Below are 26,784 nucleotides of genomic sequence, written 5' to 3' on the forward strand. Positions count from 1 at the left end.
TGAGCCTCATGGGTGAAACTCAGAAAAATGTTACTCTTCATGAGTCGGGCTGAAGCAGGTGCTGTTCAGCTCCACGTGTTTAAATCAGTTAACTATTTTGACGTTTAGACAAACTTATCCATATTATGTACAGATAGGAAATCTCAAAACCAGCAGATTTAAACTGATCCTTGTGTACAACCAGTGTAACAATCGTCGTTGGAATGAGGTGAGGACCAAAGCGCAGCGTGGTAAGTGTTCATCATATATTTATTAAACCGAGAACACTAAACAAAATAACAAAGGAGAAACAAAACGAAACAGTTCTGAAAGGTGACATACACATAACAGAAAATAATCACCCACAACTCAAAGGTGAAAACCAGGCTACCTAAGTATGGTTCTCAATCAGGGACAACGATTGACAGCTGCCTCTGATTGAGAACCATACCAGGCCAAACACAGAAATTCCAAATTATAGAAAAAAGAACATAAACTGCCTACCCCAACTCACACCCTGACCATACTAAAACAAAGACAAAACAAAGGAACTAAGGTCAGAACGTGACAGTACCCCCCCCCCCCCCAAAAGGTGCCGGCCGCAAAACCTGAACCTATAGGGGAGGGTCTGGGTGGGCGTCCGTCCGCGGTGGCGGCTCTGGCGCAGGATGTGGACCCCACTCCACCATAGTCTTTGTCCGCCTCCTAACCTGCCTCCGTGGCCTCTTTAGAGCGGCGACCCTCGCCGCCGACCTCGGACTGGGGACCCTAGCCACGGGTCCCGAATGGACGGGAGATTCCGGCAGCACCAGACAGGCGGGAGACTCCGGCAGCTCCGGAGTGAAGGGCAATTCCAGCAGTGCCGGAGTAACGGGCGATTCCGGAAGCTCCGGAGTGAAGGGCAATTCCAGCAGTGCTGGAGTAACGGGCAATTACGGAAGCTCCGGAGTGAAGGGTGATTCCGGTAGCACCGGAGTAACAAATGGCTCTGGCAGCTCCTGACTGACCGGCGGCTCTGGCAGCTCCTGACTGACCGGCGGCTCTGGCAGCTCCTGACTGGCGGGCGGCTCTGGCAGCTGACCGGCGGCTCTGGCAGCTCAGGACAGACGGGTGGCTCTGGCAGCTCAGGACAGACGGGCGGCTCTGGCAGCTCAGGACAGGCGGGCGGCTCTGGCAGCTCAGGACAGGCGGGCGACTCTGGCAGCTCAGGACAGACGGGCGACTCCGGCAGCTCAGGACAGACAGGCGACTCCGGCAGCTCAGGACAGACGGCTGACTCTGGCAGCTCAGGACAGACGGGCGAATCTGGCAGCTCAGGACAGACAGGCGACTCTGCCAGCTCAGGACAGACGGCTGACTCTGGCAGCTCAGGACAGACGGGCGAATCTGGCAGCTCAGGACAGACAGGCGACTCTGCCAGCTCAGGACAGACGGCTGACTCTGGCAGCTCAGGACAGACGGGCGAATCTGGCAGCTCAGGACAGGCGGGAGCACTTGTAGGGAGGAGACGGAGATACAGCCTGGTGCTGGGGGCTGCCACCGGAGGCCTGGTGTGTGGAGGAGGCACTGGATAGACTTGACCGTGGAGGCGCACTGGAGGTCTCGAGCACCAAGCCTGCCCAACCTTACCTGGCTGGATGCTCCCCGTAGCCAGGCCAGTGCGGCGAGGTGGAATCGACCGCACTGGGCTGTGCTGGCGAACCGGGGACACCATGCGCAGGGCTGGTGCCATGTACCCCGGCCCGAGGAGACGCACTGGAGACCAGATGCGCTGAGCCGGCTTCATGGCACCTGGCTCGATGCCCACTCTAGCCCGGCCGATACGAGGCTCTGCTATGTAACGCACCGGGCTATGCCTGTGCACTGGGGACATCTCACGGCATAACACAGTGCCTGCCCGGTCCACCTCTCTCCACGGTAAGCACGAGGAGTTGGCGCAGGTCTCCTACCTGACTTAGCCACACTCCCCGTGTGCCCCCCCAATACATTTTTGGGACTGCCTCTCGTCCCAGCCGCGCTGCCGTGCTGCCTCCTCATACCACTGCCTCTCGGCTTTTGCTGCCTCCAGCTCTGCCTTGGGGCGGCGATATTCTCCCGGCTGTACCCAGGGTCCCTTGCCATCCAAGATCTCCTCCCATGTCCAGGAGTCTGGAGATCGCTGCTGCTGCCCGTTACCACGCTGCTTGGTCCTTTGGTAGTGGGTGATTCTGAAACGATTGTCGTTGGAATGAGGTGAGGACCAAAGCGCAGTGTGGTAAGTGTTCATCATATATTTATTAAACCGAGAACACTAAACAAAATAACAAAGGAGAAACAAAACGAAAACAGTTCTGAAAGGTGACATACACATAACAGAAAATAATCACCCACAACTCAAAGGTGAAAACCAGGCTACCTAAGTATGGTTCTCAATCAGGGACGATTGACAGCTGCCTCTGATTGAGAACCATACCAGGCCAAACACAGAAATCCCAAATTTTAGAAAAAATAACATAGACTGCCCACCCCAACTCACGCCCTGACCATACTAAAACAAAGACAAAACAAAGGAACTAAGGTCAGAACGTGACAACCAGCATGTTTTGTAGCCCGGCATTTCTCCCCTTTTCTCCCTTTCTACAGCCTTAGCAGCTGTCCAATGATGGAAGGAGGGTGGAATGTTCACCTTCCTGCCACCACACACACACACACACACACACACACACACACACACACACACACACACACACACACACACACACACACACACACACACACACACTGTACCAACACTCCAGCTGCACCAGCAAAGCAGGATGGGTGGGAGTCCTTCCTTCCTCCACAAAACATCTGATTCTCATTTGGCCTGATGACGGGGAAAAGACGGGGAAAAATTGTGGGAAAAAAGGAAGAATTCCTGAGGCAAGCAATCGCAGAGGAGTTAGAGTCTAGCTGTTAGACTGTCTTTTGGCTCAAGGTAAAGACCTATTGAGGAATGCGGCTTGCTTAGAGATGGAAGACATTGAAGGGATAATCCAACCCCAGAAAAAATAATCATGAAACTCCTGTCAATTTGGTGAAAGCCTATGTTCTATCAGTGGGTAAAATAATTGTTTTCTCCATGATTTAAATTCTATGTGGTCCGGCTTGAAATCAGGAAATTGTGTAGGAGCCAATCATAGCTACATGGTTCTCGTAATAGTAGATAGGGGATAACACACTATAACATTCTATAACGCTTTTAAAACAATTGCCTGCACTCTAGATCACCAAATTAGCCAATAGATGGTATGTGCATACCCATCTAAGACTCACATCCATCCATTTATATCATCATGACAAAGTATACAGTGCCTTGCAAAAGTATTCATCCCCTTTCATTTTTCCTATTTTGTTGCATTACAACCTGTAATTTAAATGTATTTTTATTTGAATTTCATGTAATGGACATACACAAAATAGTCAAAATTGGTGAAGTGAAATGAAAAAAACAACTTATTTAAAATAATTCAACAAAAAAAAAAAAGGAAAATTGTTGCGTGTACGTGTATTCATGCCCTTTGCTATGAAGCCCCTAAGTAAGATCTGGTGCAACCAATTACCTACCGAATTCACATAATTAGTTAACTAAAGTCCACCTGTGTGCAATCTAAGTGTCACATGATCTGCCACATGATCTCAGTGTATATACACACCTGTTCTGAAAGGCCCCACAGTCTGCAACACCACTAAGCAAGCGGCACCATGAAGACCAAGGTGCTCTCCAAACAGGTTAGGGACAAAGTTGGGCAGAAGTACAGATCAGAGTTGGGTTATAAAAAATGTCAGAAACTTTGAACATCCCATGGAGCGCCATCAAATCCATTGTTACATTTTTTTAAGAAAATAGCACCACAACAAACCTGCCAAGAGAGGGCCGCCCACCAAAACTCACTGACCAGGCAAGGAGGGCCTTAATCAGAGAGGCAACAAAGAGACCAAAGATAACCCTGAAGAAGCTGCAAAGCTCCACAGCGGAGATTTGAGTATCTTGTCATAGGACCACTTTAAGCCGTACAGTCCACAGAGCTGGGCTTTACAGAAGAGTGGCCAGAAAAAAGCCATTGCTTAAAGAAGAAAAATAGCAAACACGTTTGGTGTTCGCCAAAAGGCATGTGGGAGACTCCCCAAACATATGGAAGAAGGTACTGGTCAGATGAGACTAAAATGTAGCTATTTAACCATCAAGGCAAACGCTATGTCTGGCGCAAACCCAACACCTCATCACCCCGAGAACATCATCCCCACAGTGAAGCATGGTGGTGGCAGCATCATGCTGTGAGGATGTTTTTCATCGGCAGGGACTTGGAAACTGGTCAGAATTAAAGGAAGGATGGATGGCGCTAAATACAGGTAAATTCTTGAGGGAAACCAGTTTGTCTTCCAGAGATTTGAGACTTGTACAGAGGTTCACCTTCCAGCAGGACTTGAGTGGTTTAAGGGGAAACATTTTAATGTCTCGGAATGGCCTAGTCAAAGCCCAGACCTCAATCCAGTTGAGAATCTGTGTTATGACCTACAAATTGTTGTACACCAGCGGAACCCATCCAACTTGAAGGAACTGGAACAATTTTGCCTTGAAGAATGGGCCAAAATCCCAGTGGCTAGATGTGCCAAGCTTATAGAGACATACCCCACGCTCAAGTCTTCTGTTTTTTTGTCTTATTTCTTGTTTGTTTTACAATAAAAAATATTTTGCATCTTCAAATTGGTAGGCATGTAGTGTATATCAAATGTTTCGAACCCCCAAAAAATCTAATTTAATTCCAGGCTGTAAGGCAACAAAATAGGAATAATGCCAAGGGGGTGAATACTTTCGCATGCCACTGTATACAGTACTTCGCTTAGATGTGCTCAATCTAAACAGTGTACCAAATTATTCAGCTCAGTTTCTCCTTCTCGCAATGCTACTTGAAGATGAAAACATACGATTTCCCTGTGTGTCTGTTAGGTGGTGGGCTGAAGCCAAAAAACGTGAAGTTGATTGATCCCCGTCGAGGGAGGAGCTGACTTATTTTTTATATGGCAGTAAAACACTCTTAAGATGAATATGGCATTTTATTGGCACCTTCAATTTGTGCAAATTTGCTCATAATAAGTATATTTCAAAACTGTCTGCTTAGGCAAATTTGCCAAACTGCTTAACTTGGAACCAATCAGAACTCCCGTACATACCACTTGTGATGTAAGCACAGCCTCTTGTGAAAATGCGAGCTGCTGTCTGATGAAGAGGACAGATATAGTTAGCTCCCAAAGACTTAAATAAGATAAATATCTGTTTTCGAGTACACTTGAAATATGCAGCATGCAATACGATTTGTCCTGACTGTATGAAGAGATAACTCCGTTGACCATTTAGCCAATTTATTGAAAGCTAGTTTGACTAGCCTAGCCAGATACTGTAAATGACCATTTGTCTTTCATTAGCTATCTCTGTCAGTGAATAACATTTACGAATCATGTTTTGGCATGATTATATGTCTCATTTTAAGTAACTAGTTGCAGGTTTAAAGAAACATTCAATCATATACTTTGCATAGAAACCAGGGGTGAAAGTAGATTTTATTTCTTACCGGTATGGGGACCTCATGTGTGCACACGCTTTATTTTGTTATGGGCTTAATCATTGAAAGATATAGAATCCCTATTAATTTAATAGGATCTCTATGGACCTAGTAGTAAAGTAAAGATTTGATGTTTCCTGATGTTTTCATCTGATAATCAAACAATTATGCTACTTCAAAAGGCTCATGTAGGGTACATGTGCACATTGTTCAGGGACGGTGGAAAAAATGCATTTGTTTTTAAGACTCATTTAGCTATTTTTATGTTTATATTTTCTGACATTTGGTAAGTTATTTGTTAGTCAACTTGTCTATATATAAGGGCACAAGGCGTGACCCAGATGCAGATGGTTTGAGTCTTGATATTTATTAAACAATCCGAAAGGGGTAGGCAAGAGAATGGTCGTGGATAGGCAAAAGGTCAAAACCAGTTCTGAGTCCAGGAGGTACAGAGTGGCAGCAGGAATGGTCAGGCAGGCGGGTACGGAGTCCAGAAAACAGGCAAGGGTCCCACTGTGAGCACCCCCACACCATCACACTTCCTCCTCCATGCTTCACAGTGGGAACCACACATAATCCGTTCACCTACTCTGCATCTCACAAAAACAAATTTGGACTCATCAGACCAAAGGACAGATTTCTACTGGTCTAATATCCATTGCTCATGTTTCTTGGCCCAAGCAAGTCTCTTCTTATTATTGATGTCCTTTAGTAGTGGTTTCTGTGAAGCAATTCGACCATGAAGGCCTGATTCACACAGTCTCCTCTGAACAGTTGATGTTGAGATGTGTCTGTTACTTGAGCTGTTCTTGCCATAATATGGACTTGGTCTTTTACCAAATAGGACTATCTTCTGTATACCCCCCAACCTTGTCACAGCACAACTGATTAGCTCAAATGCATTAAGAAAGAAAGAAATTCCACAAATTAACTTTGAACAAGGCACACCTGTTAATTGAAACTCATTCCAGGTAACTACCTCATGAAGCTGGTTGAGATAATGCCAAGAGTGTGCAAAGCTGTCATCAAGGCAAAGGGTGGCTACTTTGAAGAATCTCAAATATATTTTGATTTGTTTAACCCTTTTTTGGTTACTACATGATTCCATATGTGTTATTTCATAGTTTTCATGTCTTTACTATTATTCTACAATGTAGGAAATAGTACAAATAAATAATACCCCTTGAATGAGGAGGTGTGTCCAAACTTTAGACTGGTACTGTATACTGGAAGGAGCTACCAAATGTAATGTTTGGTGAGTTTGGACATTTACAAGTGAATGTGAACAAGAGACATTGTGCAAATTAACAAAGTTTTGCAGCGTGTTTGTCTGATGGAAGAACGGTACTGGCTCTGGTTCAGCATGTGTACACGCTGTGTCTGTGTGGAGTCTGGAGTCGCTAGGGCAACAGGCCTGCCTGCTCTGCTCGGGAAAAGAGGGGGGGGGGGGGGGGGGGGGGGGTGCAGATGGGCCGAGAATGGAAAGGAGAAAAAAAAGCAAGAAAATCAAGATAGCATTGGCAGCTGTACAGATTTCTCAAACATGGCAGAACGCTAACACTATATCATGTTATCATAACACCCCATCTGCTTATTAATTCAGCCACTTACTTTGATAACTAGCAAGTTAAACTTAGGAGTCACGTTAACGGCGAATTCAGCATTTTTCAACCAGAGAAAAAATATAAAACGCACAATAAATATCTTGCTTGAATGCAGATCTAAAATGCTTTTTATTAAGCAAAACATTAGGAATTGTAGCTGGCTACATTCTTTCTATGATTAACTTTGCAAATATTATGGCCATGCATTGTAATTGCACTCCCTGATCACTCTGTTGAAGCAAAAAACGTGCCATATAAAGTGTTGACGTGCCATGTAAAATGCGACCCGTCAATACACAGCTGGACTCACCTGCTCCCGCTTTCTCCCTTTATGCTATTTACAAACAAACACGTGACTGGCTCAACAGTTCGGGGGAACTATGGTAAGTTTCACAATGTTAAATAATGTGACAGGTTAAATGAAGAACGTGATCTGCTTTATCTCCTATCTACTTCAAATCTAGCTACAAATATAAACATTTATTTAAAAACTTCAAAGGAATAGTTACCGGTATTGGCGGCATTGAAAAACCATCTTGTGGCTATTTCCAAATACCCAATATATGGTATACATGGTATATCGCCGAAAGCCTGATCACAGCAAAGGAATGTAGTTTGTGAGCTTGAAAATGAACATCCTGACAGTCTGAGTCAGGGTGCTCTGCAATCATCCTATTATTGACAGGGGTAATGTGGCATTTCTTATTTGTCAGAATGAAATGAGTGGGTCCTGCCTTGATGACTGTATTAGATTTACACTACTTGTTCTATACATTTTTAAAATTATTACTTGGAATAAACTGATAAACTGATAGCTAGTTCTTGTTCCGGAATGACATGCTAGCTAGTAGGGCTGGGAATTGCCACGATATGTATTGCGATTCTCATGATTCTATAGGAATTGTGATTTGATACTGTGATTTTATTGCGATTCGACAAGAGAGCCATGAGATAACAAGTTTTGATCAGAAAATGTAAATAAAAGTGTTTAGCACCCCAATACTGGAGTTTTAATGCAGGTACCACCATCTAGTGCAAAGATAATATTGCGATATTGTTGATCATGTTATCTGTATCTAACTTAGAACACAGCAAGCTAGCCACATTACATTACTAAAGTTGCTGTGTTCTAAGTTGGGAGTCATTTTACAGCTTGAATTTATGGTATCACGTTTCTATAACTAAATAGTTAGATTACAAATCAATAAAAAAATACTTTACCTGATAGCAGTTTGTTGGACGAAGATCTGTCTCGAGATGTCACCAGCTGTCTACTACCTTAGATACAGATAACGTGATTGGCAGACGAGATCAACAGAGATAGTACCATGGATAGTACACGCGTTATCTGGTTTACGGTTTAGTACTCAGCGGCGTTGTCCTGTCCAGCTAGCGAACATGAAAGTACGTTTTCAGAGAATTGGCATTGCCAACAAACAGAAATGTGTTCAAAATAAAAAAAAATACACAATATGTAAAAATCTGTTCCTCCCTCGACAAAGATCAATCACCTCGACAAAGATCGATCATCTCGACAGAGATCGATCAAAGAAAAAATATGAAGGGACCCCCTCAGGTGGGTAGAAGAATCAGGTGTGATTACAAATGCAAATGTGAAAAGAAGGACCTAGACAAATGAAATCCACTTTGAGTGACCTTTAATGGCCGCTCACGCACCCACATCTTTAGACTGATCGGAAGCCAGCTACTTTAGTGTGAAGGTGTGAGATCGCACAGTGACTGGTGGAAGAGTCAAAAATGTCTCAGTTTCATTTTGGTATGGGTGTTGGTAGGGGTAGTTATCTAAGTTGGATTAAGGCTATTGAACTCCCCTTACACTACTCTTCACCACATGGGGGGAGAATGGGGCCCTTTGCAGGCTTTAGTACTCGATCCCCCTGACAATCAAACCACAACTGCCAGCTAGACAAAGACAGCCCTCACTTATATGTAAGCATTCCAATGGAAATTGTGTACCCATAGTTTTGTGCAATTTAGCAAAGATCACAATAAGACTCATATTCAGGGGTTTTATTATGTAATGATTATGTAATTATGTCAACTTCCGGAGGATGTCCTCCAACCTATCAGAGCTCTTGCAGCATGAACTGACATGTTGTCCACCCAATCAAAGGAACAGAAAATGTTTCTAATACTGAATGCATAAGCTACAATTAGCACTGCAGTGCATCACATGTGGTGAGTAGTAGACTCAAAGAGAGAGAAAGACAATAGTTGAACAATTTTGAACAAATTAATTTATTCCAAAATGAAGGAAAACCGAGAGAGAGAAAGCTAGTTTTGGTTTTATTTTTTAAAACTTTCACTTAGCTAGCAAATGCAGATAGCTAGTTTAGCCTAGTCAAACACCCGGCTTAAACAGAGCGGGGTGCTATGTTAGCTAGCTAGCTATGGCTATCCCAACACTGGAACTCTTCCAAGTCAAGGTAAGCTTTTGGTTTGATTAATTTATTGCTATCGGGGCCTGCCTGTGTAACTGCTGAACTGCTTATGCAGCTAGCTAGTTCAGCCAAGTCAAACATCGGACTCAAACAGAGAGGGGTGCTATGTTAACTAGCTGTCTATGGCTATCCAACACAATAACTTTCCCAAGTCAAGGTAAGCTTTTGGTTTTATAAATATATTGCCACCAGGGCCCTTCGGTTTAACGGCTAAACTGCTTTCTGACTGTACACAGCACTGCATGATTTTAGCGGGTTTACTAACATGTTAGTTCTATTAGTTCTAGTTGACTATGACATGACAACGATGTATGCTGTGTGTAGCAGTTAGCGTTCATGATATGAAGTTTTGGCTTGGAAAGGTTTTTTCGCCTGGTTACAGACAGCTGATGTGTTGTGCACTAAAGTCCACAAGCAAAGGGAGAAGGTGAGAGAAGGAGAAGGCATAAATAGTTCCGAGAAGAAATTATATATACAACGAGCAAAGTGATCATGCTGTCTTTATGTGGCTGCTATGAAAGTGAACGGTTTGCTTCTGATCAGGGGTGTATTCATTCCGCCGATTCTGTTGAAAGCGCTTCTTAAACGGAAGCTAAAGGAACAAAACAGCGATAAACATACCTGAATTTGTCCAATAGAAACTCTAATTTGCAACTGTTGGACTAATGATTACACCCTAGATCAGCTAGATGCAGGTAAGAGTCTGCGAGGCTGTATTGAATGTGTCACTGTCTGTCACCTTGATTACTCAAAATTCTTTCAACCTGTGGACCTACGTTTTAAACTTTAATTCAATGGCTAGATTGTAGCAACCTCATGATGGATACCTGGAAAAGTCAAGTATCAAGTAGTAGCCTGAACCTATCGATGTTACATTGAGCTGGGTGAATGGAATATGAATGACAGTCATCCAATATTCTGTAATCATCCTCCCTAATCTTAAACGGCACCACTGCATGTTATGTAGACTCAAGAGCACTGGAAAGCACAGCCCAAGAAGCAAAAAGACTATCAGCATACATTAAGGTAAAGGATGATAAACACACACACACACACACACACACACACACACACACACGTGTGAGAGGCCTCCATTCCTTCACACAGTATGTAGGCCTTAAAGTTGTCATAAAGAGATTGTGAAATAGAGCTTGTGAAATAATTAGCTCAATATCTCATACTGTAAGGAGAAAATAAAAGTCCCAACAAATGTGATATAGTGGTGAGCTATTAAAGCACACACTGTAGGACGTTATCTAGAAGCAAAATCCTCCACCTTTCAACTAGCCCAAAGGTGTAATCTATCTTGCTGGATTTGTCTAAAGAATGCTTTTCATGTTATTTTTAGCTGCAGTGGAGAAACAGCTATGTTGTTAGCTGCTGAAGGCACTGGCTGCTAACTGTGTTGCTGTTGTCAGACTGTGGTAAAGTAAAGCTGAAGCCACAGAGTTGCTACACACTCAGCGTCAGTCTGGAGAGCAAGCACTATGCTCTAACCTCGCTATGCTCTAACCTCTAAGCTCGCACGCTGTCTCTTTTGATCTGAGAAAACATTCTGTACAAATGACATTGCACAAGATGCTGGTGTGCATTTTCTCTGCCTCATCTACATCCTAAAATATTTTTGGGAAGTCTCTACCAAACTTGTCATAGGGAGAAATAGATGATGTCAGCACAGTGTATGGTGTTATAAAAGCTTTGAGGAGACAGGGTGACACATTCAGGAAACATGCGTCTCTTTGTGTGAAGCCCATCAAGCTCATTTTATCATCCCCAGTCAAGCGGAGCAGCACCAGTCATCAGTATTTATCTCCACAGACCAAATAACACCCACTGTTATTGACAGGAAGAGTGTGTGTGTGTGTGTGTGTGTGAGGGGGCTTTCGTTTCGCTGTATGAAGTGGCCTCGGAGCTTGCGTGCTTTGTCTTTTTCATCCTGACCTAATTTGAGAGAGAAGACATGTTGGTCTATGTAGGCATCTAAACTGGGCCAGGGTCCTGCAGGGTTATAATTTACTGCTGACCCACTGGCTGATTCTGAACATTCAAATATTCCAAGCCCTGCGAGGCCCCATCTGTGATACTATGACTTATTTTCATGGCATCAGTATGAGCTGATAGGTACAGTACATTACCATTGGAAAATATGAGATTCCTTTGGACACATGGCCTTATATTGGTGTCTAGCTGCGGTGCTTCAGGCATACCAGTCAGCAGAAATTCTATCTAATAGCCATTGATGAGACGATGTCAGCTGCAGTTCAGTCATGAAATTGGTCTTCTTTCTGTTGGCTTGCTTGGAGACCTTTATACTGTATGCTTTACTGAAAGAATTGTCCAAGGAAGTTTTCAAAGGATTTCACAAAATGTTCAGTATGCTGCATTCTCTTTTTCAAATGTATTATTAATAACCAGTTCATTTACAGATTAACATGGGCTTGTTTCTACTGTGTTCAGTGTTTTGTCAGTAAAATCCGTCACCAGATCTACCACTTCAGTGCGGCGGCCAGGATTGGGGAGTAACGGATTACAAAAAATGGTATATGTAATCCGTTACGTTACCAGCAACAATATTGTAGTCAGATTACAGATATTTTTGAAAAACTAGATGGTTACTTCAAGGATTACTTTTAAATTCAGAAAGGATGTTTGCGGCAAAAAAACAACCTTTGACCGCAAAAAAATAACCTTTTCTCAATGACATTCAATTCAACACTGAAAAAAGCCACAAGTTTAAGTTTGTTCCACCTGATTGAGTCTGACCACAAGTCAGAGACCACTACGATGACACAGCAAATGTTTTTGATCAATCGCGGGAAGAGAGCAGGTATAGGCTTTTGTAGGCTACAGTCCAAGCTATGTCTTCCAATAGTGCGACTGCTGTCGGCATCCAAAGATTATCCAACTTGAATAAACGCTTGGAGGTAAGGATGACAGCAGTGGTTGTAGTCTACGGTGATACGGATATCACTTATTATTGATATCAACATAGCGCATTGATGTGAATCACACTGCTGCTCTCTCATTAAGCTATTTGCGCCTTAGAGATTGTGGTTGTTGTGGATGGCTGTTCACAAATCTAAATGTGTATTTGAACCCAATAATGGTTGAATTCAAGAAGTTTAACCTGCCTAACCAGTGGACAGTGTGTGAATCAAAACCTATGGATTAAAAGTTGGGTTTTTATTGCTCAAAATACATCCATAGGCCCAATGGACACATTCTCAAACTCACACACTTTTGATAGACTTAATGGGGCAATCTGTAGTTGCTACATCCATTTTTAGACTTATAAATTATATATATATATACACACACCCTATCGTTCAAAAGTTTGGGGTCACTTAGAAATATCCTTGTTTTTGAAAGACAAGCACATTTTTGTCCATTAAAATAACATCAAATTGATCAGAAATACAGTGTAGATATTGTTAATGTTGTAAATGACTATTGTAGCTGTAAACGGCAGATTCTTTTATGGAATATCTACATAGGCGTACATTATCAGCAACCATCTCTCCTGTGTTCCAATGGCACATTGTGTGATTAAAAGGCTAATTGATCATTAGAAAACCCTTTTGCAATTATGTTAGAACAGCTGAAAACTGTTGTTCTGATTAAAAAATAAATAAAACGGTCCTTCTTTAGACTAGTTGAGTATCTGGAGCATCAGCATTTGTGGGTTCGATTACAGGCTCAAAATGGCCAGAAACAAAGACCTTTCTTCTGAAACTCACCAGACTATTCTTGTTCTGAGAAATGAAGTGTAGTCCATGCGAGAAATTGCCAAGACACTGAAGATCTCATATAACTACTCCCTTCACAGAAATCAAATCAAATCAAATGTATTTACATAGCCCTTCGTACATCAGCTGATATCTCAAAGTGCTGTACAGAAACTCAGCCTAAAACCCCAAACAGTAAGCAATGCAGGTGTAGAAGCACGGTGGCTAGAACAGCGCAAACTGGCCCTAACCAGAATAGAAAGAGGAGTGGGAGGCCCTGCTGCACAACTGAGCAAGAGGACAAGTACATTAGAATGTATTTGTTACGGTGCGTGAATGAGGACCCAAAAGCGAATTAACTTAAACAGAGCTTCTTTAATTACCAAACATAGGTAGGCTCAGACGGACCGGCAGATTCCGACAGGACAAGACAAGGTTACAGCAAACATGACGACAGTCTGGTTCAGGCATGAAACACAACAAACAAGAATCCGACAAAGACAGGAGCAGAAACAGAGAGCGATATAGGGACCTAATCAGAGGGAAAAAGGGAACAGGTGGGAAAAGGGGTGACGAGGTGGTTAGGAGGAGACAAGGCACAGCTGGGGGAAAGAGGGGGAGAAAAGGTAACCTAACAACGACCAGCAGAGGGAGACAGGGTGAAGGGAAAGGACAGAGACAAGACACAACATGACAGTACATGACAGTACCCCCCCACTCACCGAGCGCCTCCTGGCGCACTCGAGGAGGAAACCTGGCGGCAACGGAGGAAATCCTCGATCAGCGCACGGTCCAGCACGTCCCGAGAGGGAACCCAACTCCTCTCCCCAGGACCGTACCCCTCCCAATCTACGAGGTACTGGTGACCACGGCCCCGAGGACGCATGTCCAAAATTCTACGGACCCTGTAGATGGGTGCGCCCTCGACAAGGATGGGGGGGGGGGGGGAAGACGAGCGGGGGCGCGAAGGACGGGCTTGATGCAGGAGACATGGAAGACCGGGTGGACGCGACGAAGGTATCGCGGAAGAAGAAGTCGAACTGCGACAGGATTAATGACCCGAGAAATACGGAACGGACCAATGAACCGCGGGGTCAACTTGCGAGAAGCCGTCTTAAGGGGAAGGTTCTGAGTGGAGAGCCAAACTCTCTGACCGCGACAATATCTAGGACTCTTAGTTCTACGCTTATTAGCAGCCCTCACAGTCTGCGTCCTATAACGGCAAAGTGCAGACCTGACCCTCTTCCAGGTGCGCTCGCAACGTTGGACAAAAGCCTGAGCGGAGGGGACGCTGGACTCGGCGAACTGAGATGAGAACAGCGGAGGCTGGTACCCGAGGCTACTCTGAAAAGGAGATAGCCCGGTCGCAGACGAAAGAAGCGAGTTGTGGGCGTATTCTGCCCAGGGGAGCTGTTCTGACCAAGACGCAGGGTTGCGAAAAGAAAGACTGCGTAAGATGCGACCAATAGTCTGATTGGCCCGTTCTGCTTGACCGTTAGACTGGGGGTGAAAGCCGGAAGAGAGACTGACGGAAGCCCCAATCAAACGGCAAAACTCCCTCCAAAATTGAGACGTGAATTGCGGACCTCTGTCCGAAACGACGTCTGACGGAAGGCCATGAATTCTGAAAACATTCTCGATGATGATTTGTGCCGTCTCTTTAGCAGAAGGAAGCTTAGCAAGGGGAATGAAATGAGCCGCCTTAGAGAACCTATCGACAACCGTAAGAATAACAGTCTTCCCCGCTGACGAAGGCAGTCCGGTGACAAAATCTAAGGCGATGTGAGACCACGGTCGAGAGGGAATAGGAAGCGGCCTGAGACGGCCGGCAGGAGGAGAGTTACCGGACTTAGTCTGCGCGCAGACCGAACAAGCAGCCACGAAACGACGCGTGTCATGCTCCCGGGTGGGCCACCAAAAACGCTGGCGAATGGAAGCAAGCGTACCCCGAACGCCAGGGTGGCCGGCTAACTTGGCAGAGTGAGCCCACTGAAGAACGGCCAGACGAGTAGGAACGGGAACGAAAAGAAGGTTCCTAGGACAAGCGCGCGGCGACGGAGTGTGAGTGAGCGCTTGCTTTACCTGCCTCTCAATTCCCCAGACAGTCAACCCGACAACACGCCCCTCAGGGAGAATCCCCTCGGGGTCAGTGGAGGCTACTGAAGAACTGAAGAGACGAGACAAAGCATCAGGCTTGGTGTTCTTAGAGCCCGGACGATAAGAAATCACGAACTCGAAACGAGCGAAAAACAGCGCCCAACGCGCCTGACGCGCATTAAGTCGTTTGGCAGAACGGATGTACTCAAGGTTCCTATGGTCAGTCCAAACGACAAAAGGAACGGTCGCCCCCTCCAACCACTGTCGCCATTCGCCTAGGGCTAACCGGATGGCGAGCAGTTCGCGGTTACCCACATCATAGTTACGTTCCGACGGCGACAGGCGATGAGAAAAATACGCGCATGGGTGGACCTTGTCGTCAGAGAGGGAGCGCTGAGAAAGAATGGCTCCCACGCCCACCTCTGACGCGTCAACCTCGACAACGAACTGTCTAGAGACGTCAGGTGTAACAAGGATAGGAGCGGATGTAAAACGATTCTTGAGGAGATCAAAAGCTCCCTGGGCGGAAACGGACCACTTAAAGCACGTCTTGACAGAAGTAAGGGCTGTGAGAGGAGCTGCCACCTGACCGAAATTACGGATGAAACGACGATAGAAGTTCGCGAAGCCGAGAAAGCGCTGCAGCTCGACGCGTGACTTAGGGACGGGCCAATCAATGACAGCTTGGACCTTAGCGGGATCCATCTTAATGCCTTCAGCGGAAATAACAGAACCGAGAAATGTGACGGAGGAGGCATGAAAAGTGCACTTCTCAGCCTTCACAAAAAGACAATTCTCTAAAAGGCGCTGGAGGACACGTCGAACGTGCTGAACATGAATCTGGAGTGACGGTGAAAAAATCAGGATATCGTCAAGGTAAACGAAAACAAAGATGTTCAGCATGTCTCTCAGGACATCATTGACTAATGCCTGAAAGACAGCTGGAGCGTTAGCGAGGCCGAAAGGAAGAACCCGGTATTCAAAGTGCCCTAACGGAGTGTTAAACGCCGTCTTCCACTCGTCCCCCTCCCTGATGCGCACGAGATGGTAAGCGTTACGAAGGTCCAACTTAGTGAAAAACCTGGCTCCCTGCAGGATCTCGAAGGCTGAAGACATAAGAGGAAGCGGATAACGATTCTTCACTGTTATGTCATTCAGCCCTCGATAATCTATGCAGGGGCGCAGAGACCCGTCCTTCTTCTTGACAAAAAAAACCCCCGCTCCGGCGGGAGAGGAGGAGGGGACTATGGTACCGGCGTCAAGAGCTACAGACAAATAATCTTCGAGAGCCTTACGTTCGGGAGCCGACAGAGAGTATAGTCTACCCCGGGGGGGGGGGGGTGGTTCCCGGAAGGAGATCAATACTACAATCATACGACCGGTGTGGAGGAAGAGAGGTGGCCCTGGACCGACTGAACACCGTGCGCAGATCGTGATATTCCTCCGGCACCCCTGTCAAATCACCAGGCTCCTCCTGTGAAGAAGAGACAGAGGAAACAGGAGGGATAGCAGACATTAAACATTTCACATGACAAGAGACGTTCCAGGAGAGGATAGAATTACTAGACCAATTAATGGAAGGATTATGACAAACTAGCCAGGGATGGCCCAAAACAACAGGTGTAAAAGGTGAACGAAAAATTAAAAAAGAAATGGTTTCACTATGATTACCAGAAACAGTGAGGGTTAAAGGTAGCGTCTCACGCTGAATCCTGGGGAGAGGACTACCATCCAGGGCGAACAAGGCCGTGGGCTCCTTTAACTGTCTGAGAGGAATGTCATGTTCCCGAGCCCAGGTCTCGTCCATAAAACAGCCCTCCGCCCCAGAGTCTATTAAGGCACTGCAGGAAGCTGACGAACCGGTCCAGCGTAGATGGACCGACAAGGTAGTGCAGGATCTTGAAGGAGAGACAGGAGTAGTAGCGCTCACCAGTAGCCCTCCGCTTACTGACGAGCTCTGGCCTTTTACTGGACATGAAGTGACAAAATGACCAGCGGAACCGCAATAGAGACAGAGGCGGTTGGTGATTCTCCGTTCCCTCTCCTTAGTCGAGATGCGGATACCTCCCAGCTGCATGGGCTCAGCACCCGAGCCGGCAGAGGAAGATGGTAGTGATGCGGAGAGGGGGGCAACGGAGAACGCGAGCTCCTTTCCACGAGCTCGGTGACGAAGATCAACCCGTCGCTCAATGCGAATAGCGAGTTCAATCAAGGAATCCACGCTGGAAGGAACCTCCCGGGAGAGAATCTCATCCTTTACCTCTGCGCGGAGACCCTCCAGAAAACGAGCGAGCAAAGCCGGCTCGTTCCAGCCACTGGAGGCAGCAAGAGTGCGAAACTCAATAGAGTAGTCTGTTATGGATCGATTACCTTGACATAGGGAAGACAGGGCCCTGGAAGCCTCCTCCCCAAAAACAGATCGATCAAAAACCCGTATCATCTCCTCCTTAAAGTCCTGATACTGGTTAGTACACTCAGCCCTTGCCTCCCAGATTGCCGTGCCCCACTCACGAGCCCGTCCAATAAGGAGAGATATGACGTAGGCGACACGAGCAGTGCTCCTGGAGTAAGTGTTGGGCTGGAGAGAAAACACAATATCACACTGGGTGAGGAACGAGCGGCATTCAGTGGGCTCCCCAGAGTAACACGGCGGGTTATTGATTCTGGGCTCCGGAGATTCGAAAGCCCTGGAAGTGGCCGGTGGATCGAGGCGGAGATGGTGAACCTGTTCTGTGAGGTTGGAGACTTGGGTGGCCAGGGTCTCAACGGCATGTCGAGCAGCAGACACTTCCTGCTCGTGTCTGCCTAGCATCGCTCCCTGGATCCCGACGGCTGAGTGGAGAGGATCCGAAGTCGCTGGGTCCATTCTTGGTCGGATTCTTCTGTTACGGTGCGTGAATGAGGACCCAAAAGCGAATTAACTTAAACAGAGCTTCTTTAATTACCAAACATAGGTAGGCTCAGACGGACCGGCAGATTCCGACAGGACAAGACAAGGTTACAGCAAACATGACGACAGTCTGGTTCAGGCATGAAACACAACAAACAAGAATCCGACAAAGACAGGAGCAGAAACAGAGAGAGATATAGGGACCTAATCAGAGGGAAAAAGGGAACAGGTGGGAAAAGGGGTGACGAGGTGGTTAGGAGGAGACAAGGCACAGCTGGGGGAAAGAGGGGGAGAAAAGGTAACCTAACAACGACCAGCAGAGGGAGACAGGGTGAAGGGAAAGGACAGAGACAAGACACAACATGACAGTACATGACAGTATTGTTTGAGAAACAGATCCCTCACAAGTCCTCAACTGGCAGCTTCATTAAATAGTATCCACAAAACACCAGTCTCAACGTCAACAGTGAACAGGAACATCCGGGATGCTGGCCTTCTAGGCAGAGTTCCTCTGTCCAGTGTCTGTGTTCTTTTGCCCATCTTAATCTTTAATTTTTATTGGCCAGTCTGAGATACGGCTTTTTCTTTGCAACTCTGCCTAGATGGCCAGCATCCTGAAGTTGCCTCTTCACTGTTGATGTTGAGACTGGTGTTTTGCGTTACTATTTAATGAAGCTGTCAGCTGAGGACTTGTGAGTTCAAACTAGACACTCTAATGTACTTGTCCTCTTGCCCAGGTGTGCACCGGGGCCTCCCGCTTCTCTTTCTATTCTGGTTAGAGCCAGTTTGCGCTGTTATGGAATTCTAATAGACTTTGGTTTTTAATGGGAAGATATCATTTAATCATGTTATTATATGTAGTATAAAGCGATGGGTTAGAAGATGCATACATAACCAACCACTAAAGTCAAAGCCTTTAAATTGTTTAAATTGCCACATCCTGACTGATGGCAGCCCATTCTTGCATAATCAATGCTTAGAGTTTGTCAAAATGTGTGGGTTTTTGTTTTGTCCACCTGCCTCTTGAGTTCTCACGTATATGAAGGTACATGTTCACGCAGCTCTTGCCAGTAGAGGCCTTACTGTTGCTTTGGATTATTCATGTTCAAACAATGGAGAGACATGAACGGGGTGAGTAGGGGCAGAGTTGTGATGGGCTTGTTGTTGGAACGTCCACTATGGTTTGTTGTTTTATGTGTGAACCCACTGCCTGTGGTGCTCAGAATGAACCATTATCATGCTAAAATGCATTACCATTGTTTGACTGAAGTGACTTGTTGGCTCATTAAAGGGAACAGCTTGTGGAGACACGTTCAACTAAAACTGGTACAAACACCAGTCAATGAATCAATCAAATGTATTTTTAAAGACTTTTTTTACATAAGCAGATGTCACAAAATGCTATACTGAAACCCAGCCTATAAAACCCCAAATTGCAAGCAATGCAGATGTAGAGGTGCGGTGGCTAGGAAAAACTCTCTAGAAAGGCAGGAAACTAGGAAGAAACCTAGAGAGGAACCAGGATCTAAGGTGGACTGGGGACAGCCAGGAGTCATCAGGCCATGTAGTCCGGGAGGGGAGGTAGAGAGGATTATATATTTTTTAGCCTTTTTCTCCACAATTTCCTCGTATCCAATTGGTAGTTACAGTCTTGTCTCATCATTGCAACTCCCATACGGACTCGAGAGAGAGGCAAAGGTCGAGAGCCGTTCGTCCTTTGAAACAAAAACCAACCAAGCTGCACTGCTTCTTGACACAATGCCCACTTAACCCGGAAGCCAGCTGCACCAATGTGTCGGGGGAAACACTGTACACCTGGTTGTACTGCTAACCTACAAAACATTACATGGCTCGTCACTACCTATCTCTCCAATTTGGTCCTGCTGTACATACCTACACAAACTCTAAGGTCACAAGACGCAGGCCTCCTTATTGTCCTTAGAATTTCTAAGCAAACTGCTGGAGGTAGGGCTTTCTCCTACAGAGCTCAATTTATCTTCGGACTGGGCCACAGTGTCCCCCGACCCACCCCTGTCTCAGTCTTAAGTATCTATGCTGCAATAGTCTATGTGCTGGGGGGCTAGGGTCAGTCTGTTATATCTGATGTAATTCTCCTGTCTTATCAGGTGTCCTGTGTGAATTTAAGTATGCTGGACACTCGAGTGGTACAGTGGTCTAAGGCACTGCATCGCAGTGCTAGCTGTGCCACTAGAGATTCTGGGTTCGAGTCCAAGCTCTGTCGCAGCCGGCCGCGACCGGGAGACCCATGGGGCGGCGCACAATTGGCCTAGCGTCGTCCGGGTTAGGGGAGGGTTTGACTCGGCAGGGATGTTCTTGTCCCATCGCACACTAGCGACTCCTACGGCTTGCTGGACGCAGTGCACGCTGACACGGTCGCCAGGTGTACAGTGTTTCCTCCGACACAATGGTGCGGCTGCCTTCCGGGTTAAGTGGGTATTGTGTCAAGAAGCATTGCGGCTTGGTTGGGTTGTGTTTCGGAGGACGCACAGCTCTCAAACTTCGCCTCGGAGTTGCAGCGATGAGACAAGACTGTAACTACCAACTGGATACCACGAAATTGGGGTAAAAATGGGTAAAAAATGACAAATGGATACATGACAAACCAGTTACAATTTTAAAAAATAATGATAAAATGTATTTAATTAGAAACAACAATGCTATTAATAACATATTTATAAGCTTCTATGAAAATCTTTATAAATCAGAATTAAATAATAGTTGGACTGATCCTATGTTTCAGGTAAGACCCAGATGCAGACAATGTCGAAGTAACAATAGTTTATTAAATCAAACAGGGGCAGGCAAAAGGCAGGTCAATGTCAGGCAGAGGTCAGTAATCCAGAATGGTGGGGCAACAGTGAAGAGGCGAAAAAAAAAAAAAAAAAGACATATCTCAGACTGGCCAATAAAAATAAAATATTAAGATGGGCAAAAGAACAGACACTGGACAGAGGAACTCTGCCTAGAAGTCCAGCATCCCGGAGGCGCCTGTTCACTGTTGACGTTGATCTTCAGTTTCTTGGAAATTTCCCGCATGGAATACCCTTCATTTCTCAGAACAAGAATTAGTCTGGTGAGTTTCAGAAGAAAGGTCTTTGTTTCTGGCCATTTTGAGCCTGTAATCAAACCCACAAATGCTGATGCTCCAGATACTCAACTAGTCTAAAGAAGGCCAGTTTTATTGCCTCTTTAATCAGAACAACAGTTTTCAGCTGTGCTAACATAATTGCAAAAGGGTTTCCTAATGATCAATTAGCCTTTTAAAATGATAAACTTGGATTAGCTCACACAATGTGCCATTGGAACATAGGAGTGAGGGTTGCTGATAATGGGCCTCTGTACACCTATGTTGATATTCCATAAAAAATCAGCCGTTTTCAGCTAAAATAGTCATTTACAACATTAACAATGTCTACACTGTATTTCTGATCAATTTGATGTTATTTTAATGGACAAAAAAATTGCTTTTCTTTCAAAAACAATGACATTTCTAAGTGACCCTAAACTTTTAAACAGTAGTGTATATTTAAAAACATTTTCCTTAGTATAATATTTTGAAAGTGCTAATGTTACTGTCATTACACTTTTTGGTGTTTTGTAACAAATGTCTCGAGTGCACAGTTCAATGTTTGGATGCTGGAATTATATTGTAGTGGACATACATGCGCAGGTTGTCACACCCTGACCATAGTTTACTTTGTATATTTCTATGTTGTGGTTGGTCAGGGTGTGATCTGAGTGGGCATTCTATGTTACATGTCTAGTTTGTCTAGTTCTATGTTCGGCCTGATATGGTTCTCAATCAGAGGCAGGTGTTCGTCATTGTCTCTGATTGGGAACCATATTTAGGTAGCCTGGGTTTCACTGTGTGTTTGTGGGTGATTGTTCCTGTCTATGTGTTTTCACCAGATAGGGCTGTTTAGGTTTTCGTTACGTTCATCACGTTCTTTATTTTGTAGTGTTTGTACTGATTCGTGTTTTACGTTTGTTCATTAAAACATGGATCGCAATCTACACGCTGCATTTTGGTCCGACTCTCCTTCTCACCAAGAAAACCGTTACACAGGTAGCATACTTTTTAAGTGATTTGTTGTTCAATAAGATTACGTTATGTTCATGCCAAAATAAAAAAGCTAATAAAAAAAAATTATTATATGATGTCTTTACTATTAGGCCCAGAAAATGTTTAGGTTCCATTAAGAAAATAGAGACCCCCGAATTTCATTGTTTAATTCGTACTCTGCCTACCGATGACACTGCAAACATTATTCAATGGAAGTGGAACCTTGATGTGTGGACGCCTCTCTCATGGGTTGGTTGACAGACTGAGACAGAAGCGACTGGTTCTTCTTCTGCTGAACAAACCTCAATGTTTTGAAATGTTTGCTCACAGGCAACGTTTGCAGCTCCCTAGCCCCTCTCTCCGAGCCCAAAAAAATGTCCACCCACCATCTCCCTTTACAACCCTAAAGGTTCTTTGTGTTTTAAAATGATTTAATGTCTCCTGGTTTCTCATTGACTGAACCACCCTCAGTCTTGAGCTAGACACAAGTCACTCTTTTTGGTAAGCTCTTTCATGTAATTAACTGATCCCTCTGTCACTGTCATTCCTTGTGAATCAATTATGTTTCCTTGTCCTTGCAGTGCCCCACACACAGAAGCACAGCCTCCAAACAGCACAAAATCTTCTCCAAGAAGATGTGGCGCGTGCTGAGGAACAGTCTGAGGTAATTCCAAAGCCTGAGCTCTATTGTTGGGTCTTAGCATAAACCACTGAGTGTGTTCTTTGCATTGTCAGCACTAGTGTAGAATCATTGAAAAGCCTCCACGTAAGTCGACAGCCAGGCCACACTTGTTCATTCTGCGCTCCATTAAAATCGGACAAATTCTAGGAATAGTCTATGAAACTCATGCATACTTGAGTATTCAAGCCTGCAGGAGTTAGGATCCACACTGAACTGGTTGCCTTTTTCAAGCGAGATCAAACAAAGAATTTTGCCCAAAGTTTTCTGTGCACTATATTACATCTGGCCACGATTTCAATAGAAATGTCTACAATTTGAAGGAGAACATTTTCCTTGACCTATTGATTTAAAAATATTCAGGTCTTTCAAATGTTCATTTGCTTATTAAACACATAATGTTATAGATGACTAGACGGTTAATAGAAATACACACAGACCTCACGATACGATATTATCATGATATTTAAGTGGCGATACGATATGTATGCCAATTCTCACCGATACTGTGATATTATTGTGTTTCAATGTTTCAAAAATATTGCTCACCATATATCTGCTTCAGAGGGACATGAGAGAGCCACGAGAAAAAAAATGTTTTGATCAGCCATGGAAAAACAAAAGGTTTCCATATTTAAAAAGATAGAAAACAAGCTATGATGGACAAATACTGGAGTTTTGTTGTAGCTACAGCAAACTAGCGCAAAAATAATATTGTGATATGGTCAAAATTGTACGATACAAAAATAATATTGTGATGTGGTCAAAATTATACGATACAAAAATAATATCCCGATATATAAGTGTAGTTTTGTCACCCGCATCAGCTACTTTTTTAATGTGCACTGCACGTTGACTGTCACGGTTTACTGAACCATTTAAATACCTCATTAACCTACAGCTACAATTTTCATACAACTACATTCAGCTCCTTCATTACTTTAACCAAGACACTACACAGCAAACATGCCCACATTGGTATGTTTTTACCCTTGTAGGAAAGTTTTTTTTTTACAGGGCAATTGGTGCAAACTATACACATTTAATCCGACCTCATACTTTCCTAGGTGATATAACATTTTATTTGGAGAGGAATGTATGGCACTACACATTTATTGAGCTTGATCTATTAGCAAGTGGCCCTTGTAAACCTTTATTTCACAAACCATATCCTGTAAGGAAGTGACTGTATAACCGTGCACAGACTATAGTCCTATACAGCACGTTCCCATAATGAGAAAGGCTTACTACCATAGACTATCCCCCCCACACACAATCCTTCCAACATATATCCATGAAAGGCCGTCCAGCCAGTGGCCATAATAAATGGCCCATTTGTTTATTAAATGGATTTCACACCATCAATGTACGTATCTAATGAATGGCAGTAAGGGTGGGTTCTTTTGTGTGTTCCAGCAATTTGGTTTTATGTATCGCCAGTGCCACTCATTAATATCTTTAGCGGCTCCCTGTTGAAGCTGACAGATTTCAGCCCCCGAGGCCGAAGGTAACATCATAGGGAGTTGATTGTGTAGGGTTAGGCGGTATCCAGATTTCATACCGGCATACCGTTTCTGTACAATACCGGGGTATAGTGTATTACCGAATGTGCACACAAGGTGATTGAAAAAATATATTAATATATTGACGCACAAAACAATTTAGGCAACAGGGATCTTGATCCAGGATGGGATTGAAAAAATATATTAAACCGTTGGTATTTCGAAATACCCCAGTATACAGGTAAACGGTATATCACCCAATATACAGTATATCGCCCAAGCCTAGTGTCAAGCCATCTACAGCTGGCAACTTGCTACGCAGACAAACACCATTTGTGCTGCTCTGATATGGAAGATACACAGTAATGACCCAAACCTTTTTTGTCTGCATAGCCGGTCGCTTCCTGCTAATTGAGTTCTTCCCATTGACTATGCTCAGGCAGAGGTTAGAGTGGGGAGGTGGGCTGTGCAGACTGTAATCAATTATTCACTCCCCCAATACTAGGCTAGACAGGTTTTTCCACCTGCTCCCAATGACTGGGGGTACAGTTGCCAGTCAGACTGATTACAGTCATTCTAGGGCTGTTCCAGTGGAAGTGTTACTGGATATACCATTTTGGCCCATGTAAAATAATATATCTTGCAATTAAATTATCAACACATCTGTGTCAAAGTTCATGGCAAGCATTACAAGTCAATGTGAAACCCCGTTTTACATGTGGGGCTGTGTTTACACTGTTCCCAGGGGTTGTGAATCCTTTTGTTAGACTTCCTGTCTTCTGATACCTTGGCCTCTGCTTCACAGGACCTCCTGGAGAAGTTCATGGAAGGGAACGTGCCCTTGGAGGGGTTCCTGGACTCCTTCCAAAGCTCCAGGAAGAGCTACCACATCCGCCGTGTTCAGGCAGAGAAAATCCAGGAGCTCAGCCGAGCCAAAGAGAATTCCAGCAAACCCAAAAAGCTAGAGGAGCGAGAGGACAAGGCGCGGGAGGTGAAGAGAGACGAGCACCCTGAAACCCAGCAGCCCAACGGCTTCGTGGCCCAGGGCCCGCCCCGGGTCTTCCAGCTCCGCTACGGCCTCACCCCCGCCATCCTGCTGCCCCACTTCCCCTTGCCAACCACCTTGCCCTCTGCCCCGTCCCACGCCAGTCTACCTCCGCTGGACTCCCAGCCGGGCCAGACCCACATCCTGAGCCCAAATGCCCAGTTCTCGGGACATGGGCACCCTGTGAACCTACGGGTCATTGGACAATTACCCGGTGGCTGGCCAACCAGACCGGTGCGGTTACAGCAGCTCTATAGACCTGCCACTCACCAGCCTGAGCCTCTATACCGATAGCTGAGGCATGGGCCCTGGAGGTCTCTAGACATGGAACCAAACAGCGGCTACCAGACTCATGCACGCAAAGATGGCCTTTGAAGACTTTGTGGAATTGATCTGACACATACGTTCTCCAGCCATGACACAAAATGTAAACATACCTAAAAAGGGAGATAACCAGAAGCCATTAAGCATGGAGTAAGTGTAGTTGAAAGCAAGCAAGTTAATGAATGAATGAAGGAGCAACAGGTTGTGGTTTTCATTGTTGTTCGTTTTTTTCTTTGAATGTTACACTGTCAGGGCGTCACATGGTTGTGAAGCACAGCAATGATATGGAAATGTCTCAAATGGAGTAGTGCCTCCGGGTTGTCATAAAGGACCCCATTGTCCATTCCTCCGACTAAGAACTGCAAGGCTTCTATGAAATGGCCTGGTGTCGTTTTGCTGATGATCAATAAAGTACAAATGGTGGTGTTTATTATTAACCTAAATCCCTGTTGTTACTTGTTTCATAGTTCTGCCCAAGCGATGCAGTCGTATTTCTGCAATTTTGGAATAATTTCCAAGCCATTTTCCTGATGCGCAAACACAAGACATCACAACATAAAGATGAACAAAGAACACTGAATATGTGACAGAGTGTTTATGCAGCTTCCCCTTTCAAATGCATATTTAGAGCAGATGGTCTAATATTTATTATTTATCCGGCCAGTAGATATATACTGGCAACATGACTGTTTGCTCAGGCTTTTCAAATGTTTTATTATCACATGGATAATGATGATGATGAATATATCGCTGAGAGTGGATTTGGGGGAACAGTAAAATTGTTATCTTTGGACCGGCTCCCAAATAGGGC

General features: G+C 44.9%; 1 protein-coding gene across 1 annotated transcript in view; it reads left to right on the top strand.

Annotated features, from left to right (window-relative positions):
• vps37d (VPS37D subunit of ESCRT-I) overlaps window positions 1-26,416 on the top strand; it is a 42,157-nt gene extending 15,741 nt beyond the window's left edge. Inside the window, exons 3-4 of the mRNA XM_021623691.2 lie at window positions 23,005-23,087; window positions 25,410-26,416. Of these exons, the coding sequence (XP_021479366.1) occupies window positions 23,005-23,087; window positions 25,410-25,943 (617 nt within the window). The 3' untranslated portion in view covers window positions 25,944-26,416. The remainder of the gene's footprint in view (window positions 1-23,004; window positions 23,088-25,409) is intronic.
• Window positions 26,417-26,784: the final 368 nt, after the last annotated feature.

The sequence above is a fragment of the Oncorhynchus mykiss genome, chromosome 12 (assembly GCF_013265735.2).
Source record: "Oncorhynchus mykiss isolate Arlee chromosome 12, USDA_OmykA_1.1, whole genome shotgun sequence".
Lineage (NCBI taxonomy): Eukaryota > Metazoa > Chordata > Actinopteri > Salmoniformes > Salmonidae > Oncorhynchus > Oncorhynchus mykiss.